This window comes from Phoca vitulina, unplaced genomic scaffold (assembly GCF_004348235.1).
Source record: "Phoca vitulina isolate PV1807 unplaced genomic scaffold, GSC_HSeal_1.0 scaffold4, whole genome shotgun sequence".
Taxonomy (NCBI): domain Eukaryota; kingdom Metazoa; phylum Chordata; class Mammalia; order Carnivora; family Phocidae; genus Phoca; species Phoca vitulina.
This window is the reverse complement of record NW_022589707.1, coordinates 60,291,584-60,314,592: the sequence shown is the minus strand read 5'-3', so window position 1 is coordinate 60,314,592 and position 23,009 is coordinate 60,291,584. Positions and strand designations below refer to the sequence as shown.

The following is a 23,009-nucleotide window of genomic DNA, read 5'->3' as shown; positions in this document are numbered from 1 at the left end:
GAAAGACCTCCCAGGTTGTGAGGATTCAATAATAAATTACATAGAAAGCACTTAGCCCAGAGGCAAGTATGTAATAAGTGATCAATAAACTTAAAGATAAAAATGACAGGTACTTGTGCTCCCCTTGGCAGCACATATACTAAAATTGGAACAATACAGAGAAGATTAGCATGGCCCCTGTGCAAGGATGACACGCAAATTCATGAAGCGTTCCATATTTTTTTAATCTCAGGAAACAAACTGAGGGTTGCTGGAGTGGTGGGGGGTGGGAGGGATGGGGTGGCTGGGTGATGGACATTGGGGAGGGTATGTGCTATGGCGAGCGCTGTGAATTGTGTAAGACTGATGAATCACAGACCTGCACCTCTGAAACAAATAATACATTATATGTTAAGAAAAAAAAGAAGATCGTAGGAAGGGAAAAATGAAGTGGGGGGAATCAGAGAGGGAGACGAACCATGAGAGACTAGGGACTCTGAGAAACAAACTGAGGCTTCTAGAGGGGAGGGGGGTGGGGGATGGGTTAGCCTGGTGATGGGTATTAAAGAGGGCACGTACTGAATGGAGCACTGGGTGTTACATGCAAACAATGAATCATGGAACACTACATCAAAAACTAATGATGTAATGTAAACATAATAAAATTTAAAAAAAATTAAAAAATAAACATATTGGTTGACATGTCAAAAAAAAAAATGACAGGTACTTGCCTTCTCTCAAGAGATTATGTAAAACCATAGGTCTTTGGAGCAGAACAAGCTCAGTAGCTACTATCTGGTCCTTCTTCCTTTCCTTTGACCCCCTTTTACCCCACAGTCAAGTCATATATGATTCATTCTCTGGTGGGTCCAGAGATACAAGTCCAACCTAGGCCTCCATTAGACTGTTACAGCACCTCCCAAATGACCACTTCCAGACCCCCATAGCTCCAAGTTCCTGTCATTCACAGCCCATATATCACCTGGGTGTTCGCAGACACTCCTCTAGGGCTGCTCAAATAGCCTCTATCCCTCCTACCCACTTAACTTACATTACAGTCTATCCTGACATAATTTTTGTTTGTTTACTTTCTCCCTAAAATGTAAGCCCCCTGAAGATTTTATAATCTTCACTGCTGCATCTCTAGTCTTATAACATAGTCAGATCCAAGAGCTATCCCTATCTTTACTAATTCTTTTGCCCCTACCAATTAAATGACTTCAAGCACTATTTGCCGGTAACTACCAAATTTCTATCTCCCAAATTCCACACTCATATATCCAAGTGCCTCTTTGACAACCTCATTTACATATCCAATAGGCATCAAACTAACACATCCAAAAGTGAGCTCCTGTTTTCCTCCCACCCCAAGCCTGTAGCCCTTCCCATCTTGGTTGATAACTCCACCTTCCAGTTGGCCAAAGTCTTTGAAATCATTCTTGCCTCCTCTCCCTCTCTCACCATCCACATCCAATCCATCAGAGAACCTTGTTTCTCTTCAAAATAACCCTAACCTCACTCAGGTCCAAGCCACCATGATCATTCACCTGGATTACTTCAATAGCTTTTAACTGGTCCCTCTCTTTCTACTCTGTTCCTTCTATCGTCTATCCTCAACACAGCAGCCAGAGTGGTCCTGTTAAAACATAAACCAGATCATGTCACTCTGCTTAAAAAAAAAAAAAATCCTGTAATGGTTTCCCAATTCACTTACCATCAAAGTCCAAGATCTAACCTTGATCTAAAGGGTCTTACTTCATCAGATCTGTTACTTCTCTGAGCTTCTTTCCTACTAGGCTCTCCCTGACTCACTCAGTTCACAAAAGTTCTCCTTGTAGTCCTCAAGTGTGCCAAGTACACTCCAGCCTTCAAACCAAGCCAACAGCCATTCCTTTTGCCTAGAACAGTCTCTCTCCTATTTCTATCTCTCTATATGATCAATTCTGCTACCTCTTTCAAATTTGTGCTCAAAAGGCACTTTCTCAATAAAGCCAACCAAACCATATTGTGCAAAGAGGATTACCTTCTTTGTTTCACAGCTCACTGTAATCACCCAAATATCACCAGAACACACCCATTCTATTAAGTGTCTTAATCCCTAGTATTAACATCATCAAATTGTATATGTTCCTGTTAATACTCTGGTGGACAGGTTGGAAAACTATGTTCCACTGAACCACCAACTGTTTTTGTGAGTAAACTTTTATTGGAAGACAGCCATACCCATTTGTTTACATACTGTCTCTGGGAACAGGAGAGTTGACTAGTTGTCAGAGACCCTAAGGCCCATGAAGCTCAAAATATTTACTATCTGGTCCTTTACAGAAAAAGTTTGCTGCCCCTGATCAAGCATAAAAGTAATGCTTTAAAAAAAAAAAAGAAAAGAAAATCATGTTGATACTCAAAAAATGTACATTTTAAAGAGATAAAGCCTTAAATATTATAAACTGAAATTTTTATAAATTATCTCCTCACATAAAGGTGTAGAGATTTATAATTAATATAATGTAACTTTATTATTTCTTTCCTTTGGTTAAATGACTAGACCATCAGCAAATATCATTTCCCCTTTCCTAATCCCTTCCTGCTTGCTTTCCACCATGATTTACCCTCTTTTATATGTCCTTCTCTCCTACTATGTTAATCAAAATTTCATAATATCAAGTTCACAGAATTCCAAAGTTTCTTTCCATTTATTATATTCAATGTATTAACATAATATAAATCTATTAAAAGATTCATGAATATTTTTAAAATTTACACTACTCTTCAGCTCAGATGTAAAATATAGCTCATGTTCCTGCTGTCTTCCTTCTGAGAGGTTTAGCACTGATTCCTACTGGCAACAGACCTATCTACAAAATGGCAGACATACACTAACATCTTTAGATGATAATCACATAGACATGTATCTTCTCTCTTTCAAAATTTGTAGTCTCCACCAACTTATATTTTCCAAATAGTGTTGGACAGGCAGAGTAACATTTATTACTAAGTAAGCTTTTATTTAGGGGTGACTGGGTGGCTCAGTTGATTAAGCATCTGACTTCAGCTCAGGTCATGATTTCAGGGTCCTGGGATCAAGTTCCACATCAGGTTCCCCGCTCAGAGGGGAGTCTGCTTGTCCCTCTCCCTCTGCCCCTCCCTGTTCATGCTCTCCCCCCGAAAAGAAATAAAATCTTTTTAAAAATAAATAAATAAATAAGCTTTTAAATACTTCAAAAAAGCCTTAAGGCAGTCAAAAATTTATACACATCTAGATATACGTAAACACACTAAAAATATTCAGTGCAATAGCATTCAAACTCTCAGCAGGATTTTTGTAAGGACAATATTTCCAAAATAACCTTAAAAAATAAAGTTGGGGGGCACCTGGGTGGCTCAGTCGTTAAGCATCCGCCTTCGGCTCAGGTCATGATCCCAGGGTCCTGGGATCGGGCCCCACATCGGGCTCCCTGCTTGGCGGGAAGCCTGCTTCTCCCTCTCCCACTCGCCCTTCTTGTGTTCCCCCTCTCGCTGTATCTCTGTCAAATAAATAAATAAAATCTTTAAAAAATAAAAAATAAAATAATAAAGTTGGAGAATTCATCTGAAATCAAGACTTATTATAAAGTTGTAGTAATTAAAGAGAGTATAGCGATGGTGCAGACAATTATAGAAGGACAGAATTCAGAAACAGACCCACAGTGATTTAAGATCACTGTTACCAGCACAGAGCAATAAAACAAAGAGCAATCCTTTCAGTAATAGTGCTGGGAAAGTAGATATCCATCGGGTCTGGAGAACCTTGACCCTCACAACATGCAAAAGTAAACAAAAAATCCAACCACGTTCTAGAAAGATTGAAAATCTAAATTTGAAAGGAAAACAAAAAAACTTCTGAAAGATAACAGAGGAGATTGTCTTTGCGACCTTTCGGTAAGCAAAGATTTCTTAAATGGGACACAGAAAGAACTATCTGTAAAAGAAAATGCTGATAATTTGTACTACATGAAGTTTAAGAACTTGTGCTCCTTAGGGCCCTATTAAGTGAGGGGAAATGGAAGTCACAGAGTGAAGATATACAACCCACGAACACCTTGTATCTAGAAAAACGGCACACCACTAAAGAGGATATGCAAATGGCCAGTAAATATTTTTTTAAGGTTGCACAACCCATTAGTAATCAGGAAAATGCAAATTAAAGCAACATAATGAGGTATCACTGAAATAAACGTGACTGGTAATACCAAGGGTTAGCAAAGGCATGGAATAACGAGAACTCTTATACACTGACAGTGTGAATGCACTGGTTCAAGCACTCTGGAAAACTGTTTGGCAGTATCTATTGAAGCCAAACACACACATTTTCTATAACCCAGCAGTTCTACTCCTAGAAATGGCCCCACACCCACATCCCAAAAGATAGATAAAACAATGTTCAAAGCACATTATTTGCAGCTACCAAAGCTGGAAGTGTGCAAATGCCTACCAATGGTAAGATGAATAAACAAATCAGGATAAAGTCATACAATGGAATCGTATACAACAAAGAAAAAGAACAAGGTAAAAACAGATACAACATAAACATGGCTGAATCTCACAGATAAAATGTGAGCAAAAGTCAGAGTGAAACGGTACGTTCTGTATCTCTCCATTTTTATCTAGTTTAAAAACAAGCAAACCCAGTCAATGTTGATAAATGTCCGCTGTTAGCACTGGGCCTGGGGGACGATAACTGGAAAGGGGCCCATGGACACTGGCACTATTCTCCTTCTGATCTGGATGGCGATAAAACAGTATATACACTGTGCAAAAGTTCATCAAGAGGTACACTTATGATTCGTGCATTCTTCTGTATGTATGCTATGTTTATGTAAAGAATACTTCAAAAATTAAAAATAAAAATTCACTAGCATATATAAAATAGGCTAAAAATGCAAATAAAAACAGAACAAAGTATTTGTTCTCCACACATACAGAATTGCAAATTGTTAACTAGAATTTTCTTTATACTGATACCCTGTTACACACCTGTTGACATCTCAAAATGCACTTATAAATATCAGATATCAAAACAAGAAAACATGGTGAGAACAAAGATACGTTTGGAGATACGTTTTTCTCAGAGGAAACAGGTGAAAATAATGAACTCATATCAAAGGAACAAAATTGGCCTAATCAAGATCTTTTCATTGTAGCAAACACAGGAGTAATCTAGACATGAAAACATGACAAACATAAACAAGGCCTAAGAGGAAACGGGGCAAGCCCTCCCTGAAATGTGACACTTGATTATCTGCCCCTCACGCCACCCGATTTTTGTGTGGTGTGTACCAGAATCAGCGTTAGTGGGAGCGGGAGTACCGCCGGCTTGTTGACAAACACTAGCGCTTACTGAGTTTCATCAGGCTCTGCTTCAAACAAGCCCCCAGGTGGAAATCCACTACGTGTACAGATCAAGAGGGTAACGGCTCTCCTCTGGATGGAATGGAAGGCCAGGAGGTCCGGGGAACTGAGGCCCCTCTCCTGCCTTACCTGCAGCCCATGGGAAGGCCCCAGATAAAGCTCTGTTCCGAGACACAATGCTCTCCTCATGACCACAGCTGACGGAGCCAATCTGGGAGGGAAAAGAGGAGGCCTTTCTCTCTTACCTCTTCATGTTTACCCCTCCCAGAGATGCACACCCAGGCAACCTTCTGAAATACAAAAGGGTCATTCTTGGGTGAAGGGCTTACAAGGAGCTAAGGATGTAACCAGAGGTAGGACTGTCACTGCGCACATCTCCAACAGCCTCACAGGGACAGGCCGCCGGGTCACAGATCAGGATGCTTTTAATTCTGCGGGCTTATGAGATTAAGACTAAGTAAGTCCTCTTTTCTGCCCAACTCCATTTTTTAAGAAAGTTCTCCAACCCCATTATAAGTTTCCTGGAAAACATACTTGTGCTAGCCTCTTCTAAAGATACCTGCTGTTGAAATACTCCTTAGGCTGCCACATCCCCTGTATGATTTTGTTTACTCGGTAAAAGCCAACTAAACACAGCAGCCACCTCTCCTGGGGGACTCTACCTTATGAAAAATGTTAAGTCAACTATTAATTTGCAATTTGATGGTCATTTGGATTCTTCTTTGTAGTATGCATATCCCTTTTAGTTTAATCCCAAATAGGGATGAATAGGTCAGGAAAGCCCAGGCTACATCGTTTGACTCCCTCACCCCTGGGTGAGGACCCCGTCAGCTCATCATAAATGGATATAGGACATACCCTGTTTCTGCTTTATGACACTGGGAGGGCAGGGTACTGGGAGAGGAGGTGTACATTTCTTCTACAAGTTACATGCAACTGATGTTGTCATAAGAATTTCAGCTCCTTGGAAACCATGATTTCTTACTTGAATGTCTTATGCCTTCAGAGATGGGATAATGTTCAACACAAAACAGATGGTAAGCAAATTACTGGCTAACTGGCCAGCAGTTAAACTGCAAGTTAGAAGTGCAGGGCTTCCCAAAACACAAGGAAAAAAAGAGGAGGGGGGAGAGAAGAAGAAAGTCCTCCTTTGCTCTTTCAAGTTTTTTCTTTCAGTAATACTTTTATAGAGGCCTTTGTTCTCCAGACGGCACCTTTATATGCAGTGTATCTTCTAATCCTCACACAGTCCTGCAAGGTAGATTATCATTACCCTGACTGTACAGATGAAGAAAGAAGGCTCAGAAGGTTGAACCGATCTGCCCATCAACAAAGCACTAGTAAGAAGCACAGAATGGTCCTGCTACTGCGCTTGCGGCACTTCACAGATGACCCCCTCCCGCGCCTGACGACCCCCTCCTCCTGCACCTGCTTCTTCACCTGCTGCTTCCTTCTGCTCCCAGGAACAGCACGTCTCCCTGCACAGGGGACAGTCTCCTGTTTCTTTCCTCCACCCGGCCAGCCACCGCTTCACGCTGGACGTAAGGAGAACACTGCAGGCCACTCCCCAGCACCCCCCATCTCCACCCCGGGGCTCCTGCACCCCCGCCTGCACACGTGCTACAGGAGGGGAAGCGCGAGCGAACGCGGCTGCCCAACTCACTCAGACGCGCAGGCGTTCCTCTGGAAACCCCCAGGAACCGTATTCATCAAACTGGCTTCCACTGGGTCAATGAACGCCACCATGAGCTGGCTGCTCGTTTGTCACTCGAAAATTTCAACGGGGACATTTTTTTTATTGGTGTTCCAAGGAAAAGCTGTGGTTACAGTGATACTAAGATGAATCGGGTGATGGGAAAGGAAAAAACTAAAGTTACTCTAGGGATGTTTAAATATGAAATACTCCACGTAGTGTTCTACTGGAGTGCTCATGGAATGCATCTGAGCTTCTAGACTGTACGGAACAAAACCAGGCATATGTCCGTGTTTGCCTCAGCTGATCGAGCCTCAAATAACTGCCATGTCAAAGGAACACGGACGAATGGATGCAGAAGAGGGAAGGCTTCTAGAATAAGTCCATTATACTGCCTTACCTACACTTTATGTAGCTATTGTCTTCATTTCTGATAAGGAAAATGAAGACCTGAGAGGATGATTAACTTGCTCAGACACAACAGAGGCCGAGAGCCAGAAGGAGCGAAGTCTCTCTCCAGTTCCAGAATTATTCCAGAATAGATGGTGCTCTATCATATCATCTGTATTCTCCTCCCATCTGTACATTTCTCACCATCCATCAAGACAGACAGACCCAGGAAGTCTAAACGAACTGGAAACTATGAATAAAGACATTTGCAATGGGCCCCTCAGCCACTCCCCCTGAATCCACAACCCACAAGCCCAGGAAGGCTCCACAGTCCCTCACGGGCAGTGCTATCTCCAGCAGGGTCACGTGCACGAACAACACACGCTGGATACCACACAGTCCAAGGAAAAGGTGGTACTTTCCGTCAAATCTATCTTCAGTATAAAAAAGTTTATTTTTACACTTTTTTTATACGTCAGTAAGCAGCTTATTTTTAATAAAGAACCTACTCCCGGCCTGCTACTTCCTTTCTCCTAGTACTTAAAAAGACATGTGGGGGGGGGCGCCTGGGTGGCTCAGTTGTTAAGCGTCTGCCTTCGGCTCAGGTCATGATCCCAGGGTCCTGGGATCGAGCCCCGCATCGGGCTCCCTGCTCAGCGGGAAGCCTGCTTCTCCCTCTCCCACTCTCCCTGCTTGTGTTCCCTCTCTTGCTGTGTATCTCTCTGTCAAATAAATCAATAAAATCTTTAAAAAAAAAAAAAAAAAAAAAAAGACATGTGGGTTTTCTGCAACTCTGCAGCTAATCCCTGTGAGGCCGGTTCTGGCTTTTCACAATGAAGAAGGTGGCGGCACGGCAGAGATAACAACCCAGCCAAGGGGGTCCTCTTGGGAGACCGAGGTTCTGCGGCTGCCACCCTGAACTCCTATCTCGTGCAGAGCCTTTGCACTCAAGCTACTCCGTGGGGACCAGGTAAGGACTGAAAACACCGGGGGCACAGGTGGTTCCTTCTGGTCTTAGGCAGTTGATGAACGTCGTCCTCCTACCTGTGGGAAGCACCCCTGGTTGTGAAGGGAATTAACAGAAGTCCTGCTGAGCTCACATGACCTACGACTCTGAAAAAGTCATGCACAACCTCCCTCACCTTAAAACTAAACCAGAGTATCAAAACTGGGCCAGAAATCTATTTTTTCAAATAGAAAGATATTTGAACTGGAGCCCCAGACACAGAACAATCTTTGTTAAAAGGGATATGCTTAACTTCTTAAAAAGTTTCTCCATACACTTCATTTCTGGGGACACACACACACAAAAAAAGCTCACACAAGTCTGCACTTACTTAGGTGCACACATACTCACACCCCTTACCAAAAGTAACTTCTCCTTTGCCAGTTTTGTCAAACAGTTGAAAGGCCACCATGAACAAAGCATCCGGGGCACACAGGACAGATTCAAATGCTACGAACTCTTGAAAGGATATTAATCTGCAACATAAAACAAGCACAAAGCATAAAATCAGTAGCTTGCAGAAAATAAAAGCATACACAAATAGACACTAGGGAAAAAATTAAACATCGCTGTCAAAAAACTACGTTCAAACCTAAAAACATTTATAAACACTTAGCATTTCCTTTTACATACAGTGGACTGAAACAGCAATGTACAGAATCTAAAGAACATGACAGGTTCGAATTACAATTTCAAACGTAACTGTTTTAGCCAACGTGGCATTTTTGTTTCAGGCATATTGCTGGATTCTAGAATTAAAGATCAGGTATTTTAAATTAGGACGTGACTGGGCAGCAGTAATATAGAGCAGCTTTGTCATTCATTAATACACCATGTAAAAATGGTTCACAGAGACTCATTGCTGAGATCTACTGACCACATGTGGACTCAACTAGGGGTAGTATTGGTAGGGGTGGTAGAATACAAACAGACATGAAATGTGATGCCAAAGAAGTTCTAGTCTGATAAGGCAGATAACACTAGTCTAGAACTAGAAACAGTATACAATCTTAAGACAGGGAGCAATATGATGAGAACAGAATTCTGGTAGGAAATCAAAGGCGGCTTTGTAGCAGAAATGGAATGCGAGCTGGGTCTTGAAAAATGAGTGAAATTCAGGTATGTAGTAATGGGCATAGAAAGGCCGGCACTCTAGTCAGGGGGATCCTTGCAGAAAGGTAGGTGCAAGAAAGCTAGGGCGTGTACAAGGGAAATGGTGAGGAACTGATTTTGTCTGGGCAGCAGAGCACATAAAAGAAAACACTGTGAAATGAGATTAAAAGTATAAGACCAAAGATGGGCATGAAAACAAAAAAAAGGGACTTTTTCTTCTCTAGGAAGCAAGGAGTGATTGAAAAGTTTCTGAGCAAGGTCATGACATAATCAAATCTGGTTGTTAGGAACAATACAACAGGCCACAGATGCTTTGACTTCCAAGGAGGTATTCTGTATTTTAAATGTCCAAATATTTCAATGATACATTGAAGTCCAAGTCTCTGGAGGATATAGAGGGAGGAAGAAAACAGGAGTGTTTTCCTATGTTTCTCAAAACACTTAATTACTTCTAAGCATCTCATAGAGAGAACACATTTTTATACAAAGTGTTACAAAGTTAAGTGTTTCCCAGAATGTCACCTGATCATAATATCACAAAGAAAGGAAAATCCCATGGTGTGTTCAATATACAATTTCTGTCATTCACCATCCAAAACACATCCTTCCAAATGCATGGGAACATTCGGGAGCAGGAACACCATATGTTACAGAAATATGTTGGCCCAGAACATCTTCTCTACCACTCAGTGTGTCTCACTGAGAGTCTATGTGCAAGTGAGACCAGGATGGGAAGAGACGCAAAGCTGAGTCAAACATTCTTAGCGGGCCTCGAGGAGCTTACAGCCTGTTGGGGGAGTGCGAGGTAGTCACGTGCATATATGCCCACCAGAATGCACGAGTTGAGGGTCAAAAGTAAAAGAAGACATAAAGTGTTAAGGGGGCACAAGAAGAGTGATTTGTTCTGCCTACAAACCTGGGGAATGCTTCAAGGAGGTGTGGCATTTAAAGAAGAAATTTTAAAGTTGAGAAGATCTTAGAGATCATCTACTTCAACCTCCTCATTTTACTTTTGAGAAAACTAGAAGTTAATGACTTATGTGAAGGGGAAGCAACTGGTTTCTGGCATTCTGGCCTAAAACCCAGGTGTCCTGGTTTCCATTTGACTGAGACCGAATTCCAGCTGGGATGGGAAGATGGCAAGAAGAGTGAAGGGCAGAGAGAGGACCTTCCACACTGAGGAAAGAACAGAGCGAAACACAGAGGGACAACATATGGGTTGTGCTGTGTTTAGGGAAGGACGCAGGTGTTGCCCACCCTGTATCTAATAGGTTGTGAGGGGTGAAGAGTGGCTTGAGCTGTAATACCAGCCACCTGTGGAAGACCTTAAAGGCCAAGTTACAAAATCTTGACTTCTTTGCAAGCAGTGAGAAGTCACTGAAGGTCTTGGGGGGGGGGGGGGGGGCGCTAATAAATATCAGGTTCAGATCTTTGTCTTAGAAAAGGAATTGGTGTGGAAGATGAATTTAACAGAGGAAAGACAAGATGGGGAGATAGATAGTGTGAGAGCAAGGCACAGCAGGGGTCTAAGCCAGAGCTACCGCACCAGGACTGAAAAGAGAGGAGAGGTTAGAGAAACAGTTGAGGCAGGAATGACAGAACTTGGTAGAGATGGATGTCAGAGACTGAGGGCCAGGAAAAGGCCCAAAACATCCAACCTGGCTAACTGAGTGTGATGATGATATGACCACCAAACACAGAGTGAGAGAAAAAAAAAAGAAAGAAAGAAAAAGAAAAAGAGAGAAGGGCCTTGTGAGACAGTGAGACCAATTCCGACTGTGTTACATTTGAGGTACTGGTGGGACACTGACTATGATGTCCAGCAGGAAACCAAAAGCACCAGTGTGGAACTTGGGAGAAGGGCTGAAAGCAGTTGAACTGCATCCTCCCCAAAAAATTCATGTTGAAGTCTTAACCCTCAGTACTTCAGAATATGACCTCTGCTTGGAACTAGGGTTGTTGCAAACGTAATTAGTAAAAATGAGCTCAGACCAGAATAGGGTGGGCACCTAATCCAATATGACTAGAGTCCTCATAAAAAGGGGAAGTTTGGACACAGATATGCACACAGGAAGAACACCATGTGAAGATAAAGGTAGAGATCAGATGTTTCTATAAACCAAGGAATGCCAGAGATTTCCAGCAAACCGCCAGAAGCTAGGGGACAGGCATGGAACAGATTCTCCCTCACAGCCCTCAGAAGAAACCAACCTTGCTGACACCCTTGATCCTACCCTCCAGAACTGTGAGACAATAAATATATTTATTTTTAAAGCCATCTAGGTTGGGGACACTTTGTTATAGCAGGACTAACAAACTAATACAAAGGCTAAGATAGGAAACACAGATCTGGGAGTTTTTAAACAAAGGCTACTTAAAGCTGTGAATGAAACTCAGGGCTCAGGCTCACCATACTCTGCACTACTGAAGCAGTAGAGAGGGAAAAGGTGTCTCTGCTTTCTTCTTGCCATCGTTCCTACTTCCAGGACTCCTCTGAGCAGGTACCAACAACCACACAGCCACACTGCTCACCAGTTTAGCCTGCTGGCAATTTGTCAAGGCACAAAATAATCCTATTTGCTCAATTATCCCTGCACAGACGTTTGGTTAATTAAAAGTTGCACAGTGTGTTATCCAGAAAAGAGGCTTTTTTTATTTAATGATTGGAATAAAGACTTAAATACAATAAAAAGAGTATTTTATATGTCTCAAAATGGTATGAGAAACCTGAACACTATCTATATGCATGAACAAATCCTCATCTGGCAATGTCAATGTAGTTTCATAACCATATCTGGCCAATGAATACTCTGGTATTTTAGGCATGTTACAGATACCAAAAAGGTATGTAATTTGGTAATCCTGTTAGATACAAGTATTATACAACTATGTAGGAGGTATATAGATGAACCATGAAATCATAATGTCTTACTGTTCAGCAAGATCTTTCTGGATTTTCAAGGTAATCTGACTAGAGGGCTATCAGAATTACATAGTACTATATTCATTTACAGCGTGCTATCTAAACACACACACACACACACACATTTTCACATAAATAGTACTTCAGTCTTGCTTTTACAGATTTAATGGGTATTAGAGTAAATTACAACAAAGAATACAAGCTTAATCAAGTTCAGACCTCGCTGGGGAGCTCACTTGGTTCCGTTTCTAACCAAAACTTCTCTGACAATGTTAGATGCCCTCTAAAATAAACCCCGCAACTCTGCTGGACTCCATGACCACTGCCTGCGGAAGAGTGTTTGACTAGGCCCACCCGCAGCAACTAAGAGCGGGACACTGGTCAGTGAAGAGAAGCAAACACAGGAGTCCCATTTTCAAAGGCCCCCAACCACTCCGATGAGGGAAAAGTAGGTTTCTAACTACTCTGTTCCTGGTTCTGATGCCACCAGAGATTTTTTTTAAGAAAGTCGTTTTTGTGTTTCAAACCATTAGAACCGCTACCCTCCTTATTCTAAAGCTGCAGGGGGCAGCCGCAACCTTACAAGCCCACGGAGTCCGCCTAAGCCAGCCCAGACACCGCATTCTCCAATCAAATACTGAGCCAGGGAAAAAAGGGATACAAAGTGGACTCCACAGGTACATTGGGCTCAGGGCTGTGGAAGATTACACAACTATTACGTACACAGAAAGAAACTAGAAGGACACAAACCAAAATAATGCCAGAGTTTCCTTATAGTAGCATCCCTTTAGGTCTCCTCCTCCCATATTGGCAAGGGATAGCTCTTAGCCTGGAGATGCGTAAAATAGAGAATACAGACTAAAAACCATGACATTATGGGAAAAAGTAGCAAGTAACAGAAGTGGAGATAAATTACCCAGTGATTCAGAGGAAGGAAAGATCATTATTATATTGAGAGAAAAGAGACGGGGAGTGTCTGTGTGGTCATGTGATGTCAGAGGGACAATGCGACCAAGTGGACGTGTCCTGTCAGTCTTACGGAAGTAAGATGTGATCAAGCAGAGATGGGAGGTGGGGGAAGGAGAGGCCACCAACGGCAGTCGGTGCCCACTCTATGTGCCAGGCATGGGCCGGTGCTGGGAAGACACAGGCGAAAAGTGCAATCTCTGCCCCCCAAGAACTGATGGCCCGGGGGGGTGGGGGGGCAGATGGTGAGTCAGGAACCAAGGCAGGAGGGCTGCAGATGAAGAGCCACAAGCAGTGTGAGTATATACTGGAGTAAGGGCAAGTGCAATGGTGCGCACATCCTGACAGTACACAACGTCTGAAATTCTTGGTGACACGACAAATTGTGCTTTAAACCATTTACTCTGGCAGAGGAGTGTTAAGTGACCTGGAAGGAGAAGAGCCTGGAGTTGGGGAGACGTGTTGGTTGAAGCCAGGGAAGAGACATGAAGGCCTGAAGGAAAGGAAGGGTGCCTTATGACAAGGGGATGGGAGTATAGGGCGCTACGCTCTCCAAAGAGGGCAATCTGACAACATAGCAAGAGTCTTAAAAGTGCCCACAGTCTTTGACACCACAATCCCATTTCTAGGAATGTATCTTAAAAAATAATGAATGTGTACAAACTTTTATCTATAAGGATGTTCAAGCGGCACTGCTGATAGTGCAAAAAGTGAAAACAACCGCAATATGCAAAAATATGTGACTGATGAAATAAAGGAACATCCGTATACAGACTACTCTCCAACCACTATCATTGTTATAAATAGATTCACATTATTAAGTAAAAAACCAGTTATAAAAATGTATGAAAAAAGATCCCGTTTTGTTAAAAATGGACAAAAATAATACCTTAAACACATACATAAAAGTGTGAAGGATGTATGCCAAAATGTCAACAACGGTTCTCTCTAGGTAGTTAAAATATTAGAAACTTAAGGTTTTTCTCCTTTTGCTTGCCCAGATTTTCTATTCTTCTCAATAATACACATACTGAATTACTTTTGTAGTAAGAAAAAAATCAAAATTTACATGAAACAAAACATCAAGGATCTCAACGTAGGTAGTGGCAGGAGGACTGAATAAAGGTTGGGGATGGTGGGGGGGGAACCAAAAAAAAAGAAACAAATGACAGTCACACTAACTGGCTATCCAAGGTGGATAAACCTCCAGCTTCTCTCTTCCTCCTGGCTGTTGCTTATTCTCGCTCAGCAGCAACTTATACCCCATGTGGTCCCTTTCATCTCCCGTCTGGCTCCCACCTCTAGGCCAACTCTGTGGCTAGGAAAGTTTAAGCAACTGCACATAAGGATCTGATCTGTTCAGGCTTCAGGAAGCTTGGTCGTAGACAATGCACCATATCAAAATCCAATTACCACTTTTACTTAAGGCTCCTAACCACAAGAGTGCTTCGCAAAAATAACTTCTTATAACCCTCTTCCGTGTGTTACAACAGAAGCCAAACAATTGTCCAGGATTAATGGCAGAGATAAAAGTAAAATCGAACTCCAAAAACTCAGTTCCAACCACCAGACCACCCAGGTTCAAGTATCTGTGAATGTCGAGGGGGAAAAAAACACAGAACTGGGCTTTCCTGAGATCACCAGTTTATCAAAAGAGCTTTGGCCTCCATGATTTTAACATCTTTAATAGCTTTGGGGGTTTTCCAGCTCTTTTATCTCCCTCCCAAATGCCTTGCAAATATATGTGGTTCAGGCCACCAAGCAAATATGTTCCCTGCGTCTCTGATATACCAGGCAATGCCCTAGGCACTAAAGATACCATGAAAATGAATAAGATGGACAGAATCCCATCCTCAAGGAATTCCATTCTAGTGGAGAAAGCAGGCAATGAGCACAAACATACCGACATAAAAATAAGATGATTCATAATCAGATAACTTCTGTGTAGAGGATAAAAGAGAGGAATGCCTTAAAGCAGTTGCTTCTCAGCCCCAGAGGGCCTATTTAATTGGTCTTTGGAGGGACCTGAGCAGCCTTTTGTTTCTTTCCACTTCCCAAGTGATCCTACCCTGCGGCCAACCTTTGAGAATGATGGGGATGGGAGATGGGCTGCTCTGCCTACATGCCCAGGAAATGCCTCTTGGGAGGTGGCATTAAGATCTGAATGAGGAGGAGGAAGCACTGGGAAGATGTGGAGCAAGAGTTTTTGGGGCAGAAGAACCTCCATGCGGGCACCGGCCCTAAGAGAGGCCAACCCTGGAAGCCCCGTGGGGCAGGGTGCCACCAGAGCGCTGGAGACTAGGGAGGAGGGGAGCAGGAGGGAGGCGGGGATGAAGGAGCATGCAGGGCCAGACAGGCGATGTGGACTGTACTGCAAGCATGCATGGGGGACAGCCACTACCGGAGGGTTTTAGACCCAGGAATGTGGGATCCCATGGGAAGAACACTCAGGACACTGCCGGGCACAGACTGCAGGGGGAAGCAGGGAGCCCAGTCCGAAGAGGCTGCGGCGGGCTGGGCCAAGGGCTTACTTAGCAGGAGAGAGAACTGAGAAGGGTTCAAATCCAGAGCTTGTCTGAGCAGTCCCAGCACACAGCTTTTCAAGCCCGGCAGGTCAGGCGCCCATGGGGGACATCCAGTGGCCTGTGGCTGCAGGAGCTACGGCAGCCACAGGCTCGGACTGAGGCCCTGCAGTCAGAGAGCACATGAAAACTACTAGTTAGGCAGACGGCGGAGGAGCTCATAAGTAAATGAGGCTGGCTGACGGTCAGTGAGAAAACAAACTAGGCCTCACAACCTCAGTTGGGCAAATTCATTTCAGTTGTTCTTAACACGCTTTAAAAAGACAATGAATTCTTCTATATGCCAGAATCATCAGGAGTAAGGTGGAAAGAGGCCCGAGTTCCAGTTCTTCCTTTGCCTGAGTGGCTGAATTATTTTGCTGGGCAAGTTGGAGCAGATCTCCTTTCCTGATCTATGAAGGAGGCTCTCTCCAATGCCTTTCAGTCCAGAATCCTGTTTTCTTCCACGTTCGGTTACAGGGAGCCCTCCCATGCCCACCCCGGTTCCAGCACTGGCCTTGGCATTCCTGGGAGTACATCTGTTCCGAGGCCAGCTGGGCTCCTCGGTTCTACACACTCTTGGGTTCAAATCTCACTGCAGCATTTGCCAAGGGGCTATTTAAATTCATTGGCTCCAGTGAAATCTGGCAGATTGAATATTGTTCAAACAGGCTACTGCCTGGCTTTAAAAACCTATTAAAGATTTTATTAGCAATTTTATTGTATTGTTATCATGAATTTCGCCTATAAATACCACCTCTGCATATATCACTGCCTCCATATTGCCAACAGTAGATAAATACACAGGCCCTCGTAACTGTGAACTTGACTCAGTAAGTGATAAGCCCATACTCCAGGCCTACCTGTCTGTCCACCCCTTGCAGTTCACGCCAAACAGCGCTGGAGCTGCCCAAGGCTGACTGTGCCAACTGCTGGGATTTACAGAGGGCATTCTTATACCTCCAACAATTCCTTCCTTATCAGAGGGATCTACACATTTAACAGGTATGACTCACCCCCATTCTACTTCCCTTTTGCTAATAGTTCGCTGAACTACACACTCAAAAAGGTCTTTCACCTATACACATTCTATACCCCATTCTTCCTTCTGCCTGTTAAATAGTACTACTCACTGCCCAATGACCTCAGGAGAATCTGTCTTCATGTCCTGTCACCTCCCCAACCTTTTAAACTTTGAATCATAAAAAAGTTCTAATCATGGCCAATCCCCACAAGAGTAATATTGCATCAAGGAAGAGAATTCCCACAGGGTTTTTAAAGCTAGAGACAAATCATAATCTCCATTAGACTCTAGATAAATACCCTCTTTGTTCTTAAACACTAATAGGGATTGTAAAAACAAACAAAACAAAACAAAAAAACCCAAAACCTCAAAGGTTTAAAGGGGACCTTTAAAGGAAGAAAAAAATTGAAAGGGAGAAAGACCACTGGTTCAAAAAAAAAAAAAGGGGGGGGGGGTAGTCATTCTAAGCCATAATGGAAAATTCACTCAGGTAAGCAAAGTAGATTGAAAAAAATCTATTTCCTAGATCTTTCTTTGTTCTTTTAAGGCTGGATGAGAAGGCGTCAACTCTATTAAAATGGTAAATGAAAAAGGATAATGGAGATATATAAACTCTAGATAAGAAATCAGGACCTAAGATGCCACCAGGCACAGAAATTTGTTAACGAGCATTTTTCCAGTGCCTGCTGTATACTGGCTATCACTCTGCATAAAGCAGCAGGTTAGCTGTTAGGTCACCACTGGAGAAGCAGCTACTGTAAATGCTTCCAGTAGAGCGCGTGCTGCCAAACCCTTTACTTACCTGACTTCAGTCTTCAGTTTAATTTCCCCTTGGTTTAGAGCTGAAAAGCATGAAAAGTACCTTCCACTCAAGAGATTTTGAGTACTTAAAGCCCAGGAGACAAGGTGAAGAACACAATTTTCTCATGCACACTTTTAGCACAGGCCCATATTAACTAGGGGTGTTCTTCGCTCAAATAGCATTTTAAAATACCAAAAATCGATTGACTTAAATGATTTTTTAATTGGGACACAATGCCTCTCTCAATGTGTTTTTCTGAATCTTTGAAGCAAGGTAATGATGATTATAGTGATAAGCGAAAACAGATAAGCACCTAAGCACAGACACACAGAAAGTGACAAGAGCAAATGTGCTACTTTCTTGCATGTGCCAATGACAATTGCCAGTTAGTCACTTTATTAAAAACAAAATTAAAAATAAGAGGTAAACTAAATATTTTAAAAATCCATGAAATCAAGTTTTACTGATTCCTTTTCAGGGAACATTATCAATTACTCAGAAGTATTTCAACATTTTATTTCATTCACTTGTAAGTCTTTCACTATAGATACACACAAAAACCTTTTTCAACGTGATCATAACATAAGCACTTGGCAAAGCAAAAATTAAGTGACTGAAATAGCCTTTATCAGATTTTTAAAAATAAAAAATTATTCATGCTGTGGGCAAGAAGAAATAAAAGCACACAGGCTTAAGCCAGAATATCATACACACAAAAAAGCCAACATTAATATCCGCTGTGCCAGCTGAATTCAAATTAACCCAATTTTACATGTTAATTAAACCAGCTATTTTCTTCTTATTGTATTTTTGCTTCTTAAATAGTAGAGTCTACAAGTGATTCCCAACAGACTTGTTCCAACAACAATGACGTATTCATTTACTTCTATTATGACCATACAATACAGTAACTGAGCAGTAATTTTTCACAGCCAATTACACGTGTGGTTCTTTATGCTTAAAGATGCTGAAATAATGTGTACTATAGAGCCATATGCCTGCATCTCTAGTCTGCCTGAGGCAGTTGCCTGGGTAACACATTTTCTCTTCGGTTTAGCATAACCCTTCACTGAATATCATTAGGTGTCATTAAATAGCAAACATTAACATGAACTTCAATACACTACTTAGAGTCATTTTACCCATGTAAACAAGGGCTCCATCATTTATAAGAAGCTTAAAATAGATTATGATTTTCTGTATTTAAGACCATGAAAAAGAAAAAAAAAAAAAAAAAGAAGTACCCACATGTTGATTCCAAATTGAATTTGCAGAAATTTCTGATAACATAAGAGAATTCAGACCAAGTTTCCGGGGTAACACTTCTTATGATATTCAATGTAAGCAAAGAAGGACTGGGCTTTTTACTCAAAGTTTACTTTAGATTTACTCAAAGTTGTAAAACAACTCCATCAATTGCATCTCAGACTTTTACTTTTTTACAACAAGGTGTGGAGAAGGCACTTGAGTTCAGTAACAAAATTAACTTAGAGGATAAGGTGCTTAAAAATCAAGACACACAGTAATAAATAGAAAGTGCAGGAGACATCGTGCATTATCTAAAATATCTTAAATATTAAAAATTTAATAATGTGTTCTATAGTTTAGATATGGCAATATACAGTTTATACAGAGTTTTCTAGAGCCAATGCCTGCATTAAGAGTAGCCACCATCCCCAATAATCTCCATCAGCCCTCCCTCCCATGCCACCGCAAACCAGCATCCATGTCTAAGAAAAACAATGTGCTTGCTCTAAAAACACAGTCTCAATCAACACTTAGAGGCTCCCCACCCACCTTCCTAACCAGATTACTGTTCCAAAACAGTGGACTTCTGATTTTTCTGAGACAAAATTGTAATTCCAAGTCTAAACTCCCAACCTAGAAGAAATTACAACTTGCCTTCTACCATCTGCATTACAAAGGGCCTCCGAATTTACAATGTTCATTTTAAAGGACACCTACAAAATGGAAATGAGGCATCAGAGGGCAGCACCATCTCCAATACATTTTCTCACCTTTCCCAGCACAGGAGGAAGGCAGGCTCCAAAATCCTGGAAAGGGGAGGTGGCAGGTGAGGTTCAAGAGTGACCAGGGTGGAGATGAGGACTGATCAAGGTTCAGGAGTCAGCTGCAAAGCTGTCCAGTCAACCTAAGAGTAACTAAAAAGAAAGCTCTGCCAAGAACAAATGAGTTCTTGGTTATGGGGACTGAGATCCCAGATACATCTATGATGATGAACTGTGTCTTTTTCTCCTTCCCACATGTGTTTTCTAATCCATGATAAGGAAGAAATGGCCACACAAAATACAATGACTTAGCCTCAGGTGTCATGCTTCCACCTCCCACTGCTCCACGAATATTCATGTAGCTGCTTGAATAAAACCTCAATCACCACGTTCAGTCCAGGGGCTGGGATGTAGTTGGCAAAAAAAAAAAAAAAAAAAAGATTATATTTGATATTAAATGTATGTTCCACTTCGGTTTTAGCACGCTGCTCTGAAGTGAGGTAAATTGTGAGAAACAAACTGATAGCACTGATAAATCTTTAAGCAAAACATTTTCAGGATACACTGGGATCTGTAGAGATTCAGTCACACCCCTGATGCCCCTATGAGAATTCGTGTTCTGAATGATTACCTAAGACACTCTGGAATTTCAAATAAAATTTTAAAATTAAGACTGAGTTGTATAAATTGCCATTATTGCAAAAAGGAGCCTAATAACTTAAGAAACATTATTAATGAGAATGGAAATAAAAAGTGATTTCTGATTACAATAGTTCGATTAAGTAGTGTTTTTGGATTTTACCCCAAATCCACAATAAACAGAACGGTATTTCCATCCTTATAAAGATTAATTAAAATTTTACTACATGGACATAACTTGCTTGCCTAAGAACTGGTAAAAATCTGGAAAAAAAAACACAAATTTTTATATTTAATTGTATTTTGCTCCACAAATACCACGAACAAAATACAATAAATTCATCTGTTAACACAGACCACCCACAAATGTAGATTCTCATTAAAGTAACCAAAAACATTTATTATAACTTTTTAAGCCTGGTCTACGTAGGTTTATATTTTATTTTATTCTCTGAAAGAACCTATATAAATGCTGAAAAACAGGTAAGAAAAGAAAAATTTTCTGCCCACCATGTTTCCCCATCCTATTCCACACTATCTCTGTATTCATTAGCAAGTCCTATTTCTAAAGGTCTCCTCACAATACCAAGCTTTTTTAAAAGCAGGCAATTACAACACAGAACAGCGATTGTAAAGAATAATCAAAATTAGAAACTGCTGGGAGTACTTTATATTTTTGCAAAAGCAAATTAAGCTGCAAGACTTTTGAGACTCTTTTGCTTTTTCTGGGTATAATTATTGCTAATTGTAGAAAAGCAACATCAGCATTTTAATGCTTTTTCCTTCAGTAAGTTGGTGACTGTTTTACTTCCTGACTTAGAGAAAAAAAAAAAACCCTGTAGAAGAAAGCACTGACCAGGACATTGTAAAAAGCACAGAAAGAGGGTTTCAATATGAATTACACATTCAGCCAATCCTCAGATACTTTAAAAGGGGGTTCTCACCCATGGAAATGCAACACCATTAGTGAATTTTAAATTAACAACCAGAAGAATAATGTGAACTAAAATGCATTCAGAGAGAAGACATGACTATATTTATTTAACTCTACTGCAGAAGGCCTGAACTCACCAGACCGTAAGCAGAGACGAGAAGGGCAGAGGACAGAGCTGCACAGGCAAGAGGGACAAGGGGCAGAGGGGCAATGGCGAATGGCACGCAGTAAACACCCAGGCCTTCGCAGGGTGCTGAAGGGAAGGGTAGGAGTCTAAAAGGGATCAAAAACCTAATCCTATGAGTGGTTTTCTCCATACAAAGAATCTCTCAGAGTAATTTTACAAAAACCAGAATGACCCCAGACTATTGTGGCACCAGCCTATTTAAAGAAGATAAAAGTGAAGACATGAGAAGAAAGAAGATTTGCTGAAAAGTTTCAGCACCTGTTACAGACTGCATAAAGTGTTAGTGACCCTGGGAGAAAAAGGACAATAGGGGATTTTAACATGCTGAATTTCAATATGGAACCAACTAGAGCCTGAGACTCTCATCCCCTCATCACCTATCTGATAATATGTCACACACTCATGGCACTTCATGTGTTCCGTCCATTCAAAGTCATTCCACAGATACGATGGAGGGCTCCTACGTGCTGACCATACCGTCCCAGGATCTGCAGATTCAGCAGTGGACAAAACAAACATCCCTGCCCTCATGGAGCTTACAGGCAAGTGTGTGTGAGAAGGTGGAGGGGGGCACAATAAAGCAATGAATAAAATCCTTATGTTACAAGATAACCACTATGAGGGACACTAGAGTAAAAAGGAAAAGGTATGTTAGGGGTACAACTTAAAATAGCATGTGCAGGGAAAGCCTCCCTAAGATGATGTCTTCAGAGCAAAGACCTAAAGGAAGGAAGTGAGCTTCTTAGGGGAAGAAGAAGTGCAAAGGCCCTGAGGTAAGACTGAGCATGGTGTGTTCAAGGTGCAGCAAGATCAAGGTACTAAGGAGGAAGAACAGTAGCAGATGAAGTAGAGTGTAAGGGAACGAAAGTGGCCACTGTAAGGCCTTGCTGGCCACAGTAAGGACTTTGGCTTTTACTCTGGGTGAAATGGGGAGGCAATATGGGTTGTGAGCCAGAGAGTGACATGATCCAAGTTAGGTATGAACAGGATCACTCCGGCTGCTGTGCTGAGCAGACTGAAGGGAAGCAAGAATAGAAGCAGGGAGACGTGTTAAGAGGCTATGACAATAATCTGTGTGAGAGATGGTCTTGCCTCACACTAGAACAGTAGCAGCAAAGAAGGAAAGAAATGGTCACATTCTGGATATACTGTATCTTTCGCCACAATGCTACAAATGGAATAAAAAAAGAACCTAAATCATGTAAAATGCGGGGTCACATTTATTGGGAGATCAATCACGCACTAGCAATGAATCTAAAGAACTAGTCAACCGGGGGCCACACGCCAATCACCAGTTGCACTGAATCACTATACAGTGAGTTAATGAGAGTTTTAGTTCTTTCTTTCTCTTCCTTCTTTCTTCCCTTCTTTCTTTCCTTCCTTCCTTCTTTCCTT

At 41.8% G+C, this 23,009-nt stretch overlaps 1 protein-coding gene and 1 non-coding gene across 4 annotated transcripts in view; one reads left to right on the top strand and one right to left on the bottom strand.

Annotated features, from left to right (window-relative positions):
- SLC25A13 (solute carrier family 25 member 13) overlaps window positions 1–23,009 on the bottom strand; it is a 182,671-nt gene that overhangs the window by 106,444 nt on the left and 53,218 nt on the right. For 2 of the 3 annotated variants that reach the window (XM_032402087.1, XM_032402088.1), the window contains one exon: window positions 8,817–8,932. The exons of the other annotated variant lie outside the window; for it this stretch is intronic. In XM_032402087.1, coding sequence (XP_032257978.1) covers window positions 8,817–8,932 — 116 coding nt within the window. The remainder of the gene's footprint in view (window positions 1–8,816; window positions 8,933–23,009) is intronic. 3 annotated transcript variants of the gene reach the window in all.
- Window positions 116–222, top strand: LOC116631204. Its single transcript, XR_004299135.1, has one exon. It is a non-coding gene; the product is annotated as a U6 spliceosomal RNA (small nuclear RNA).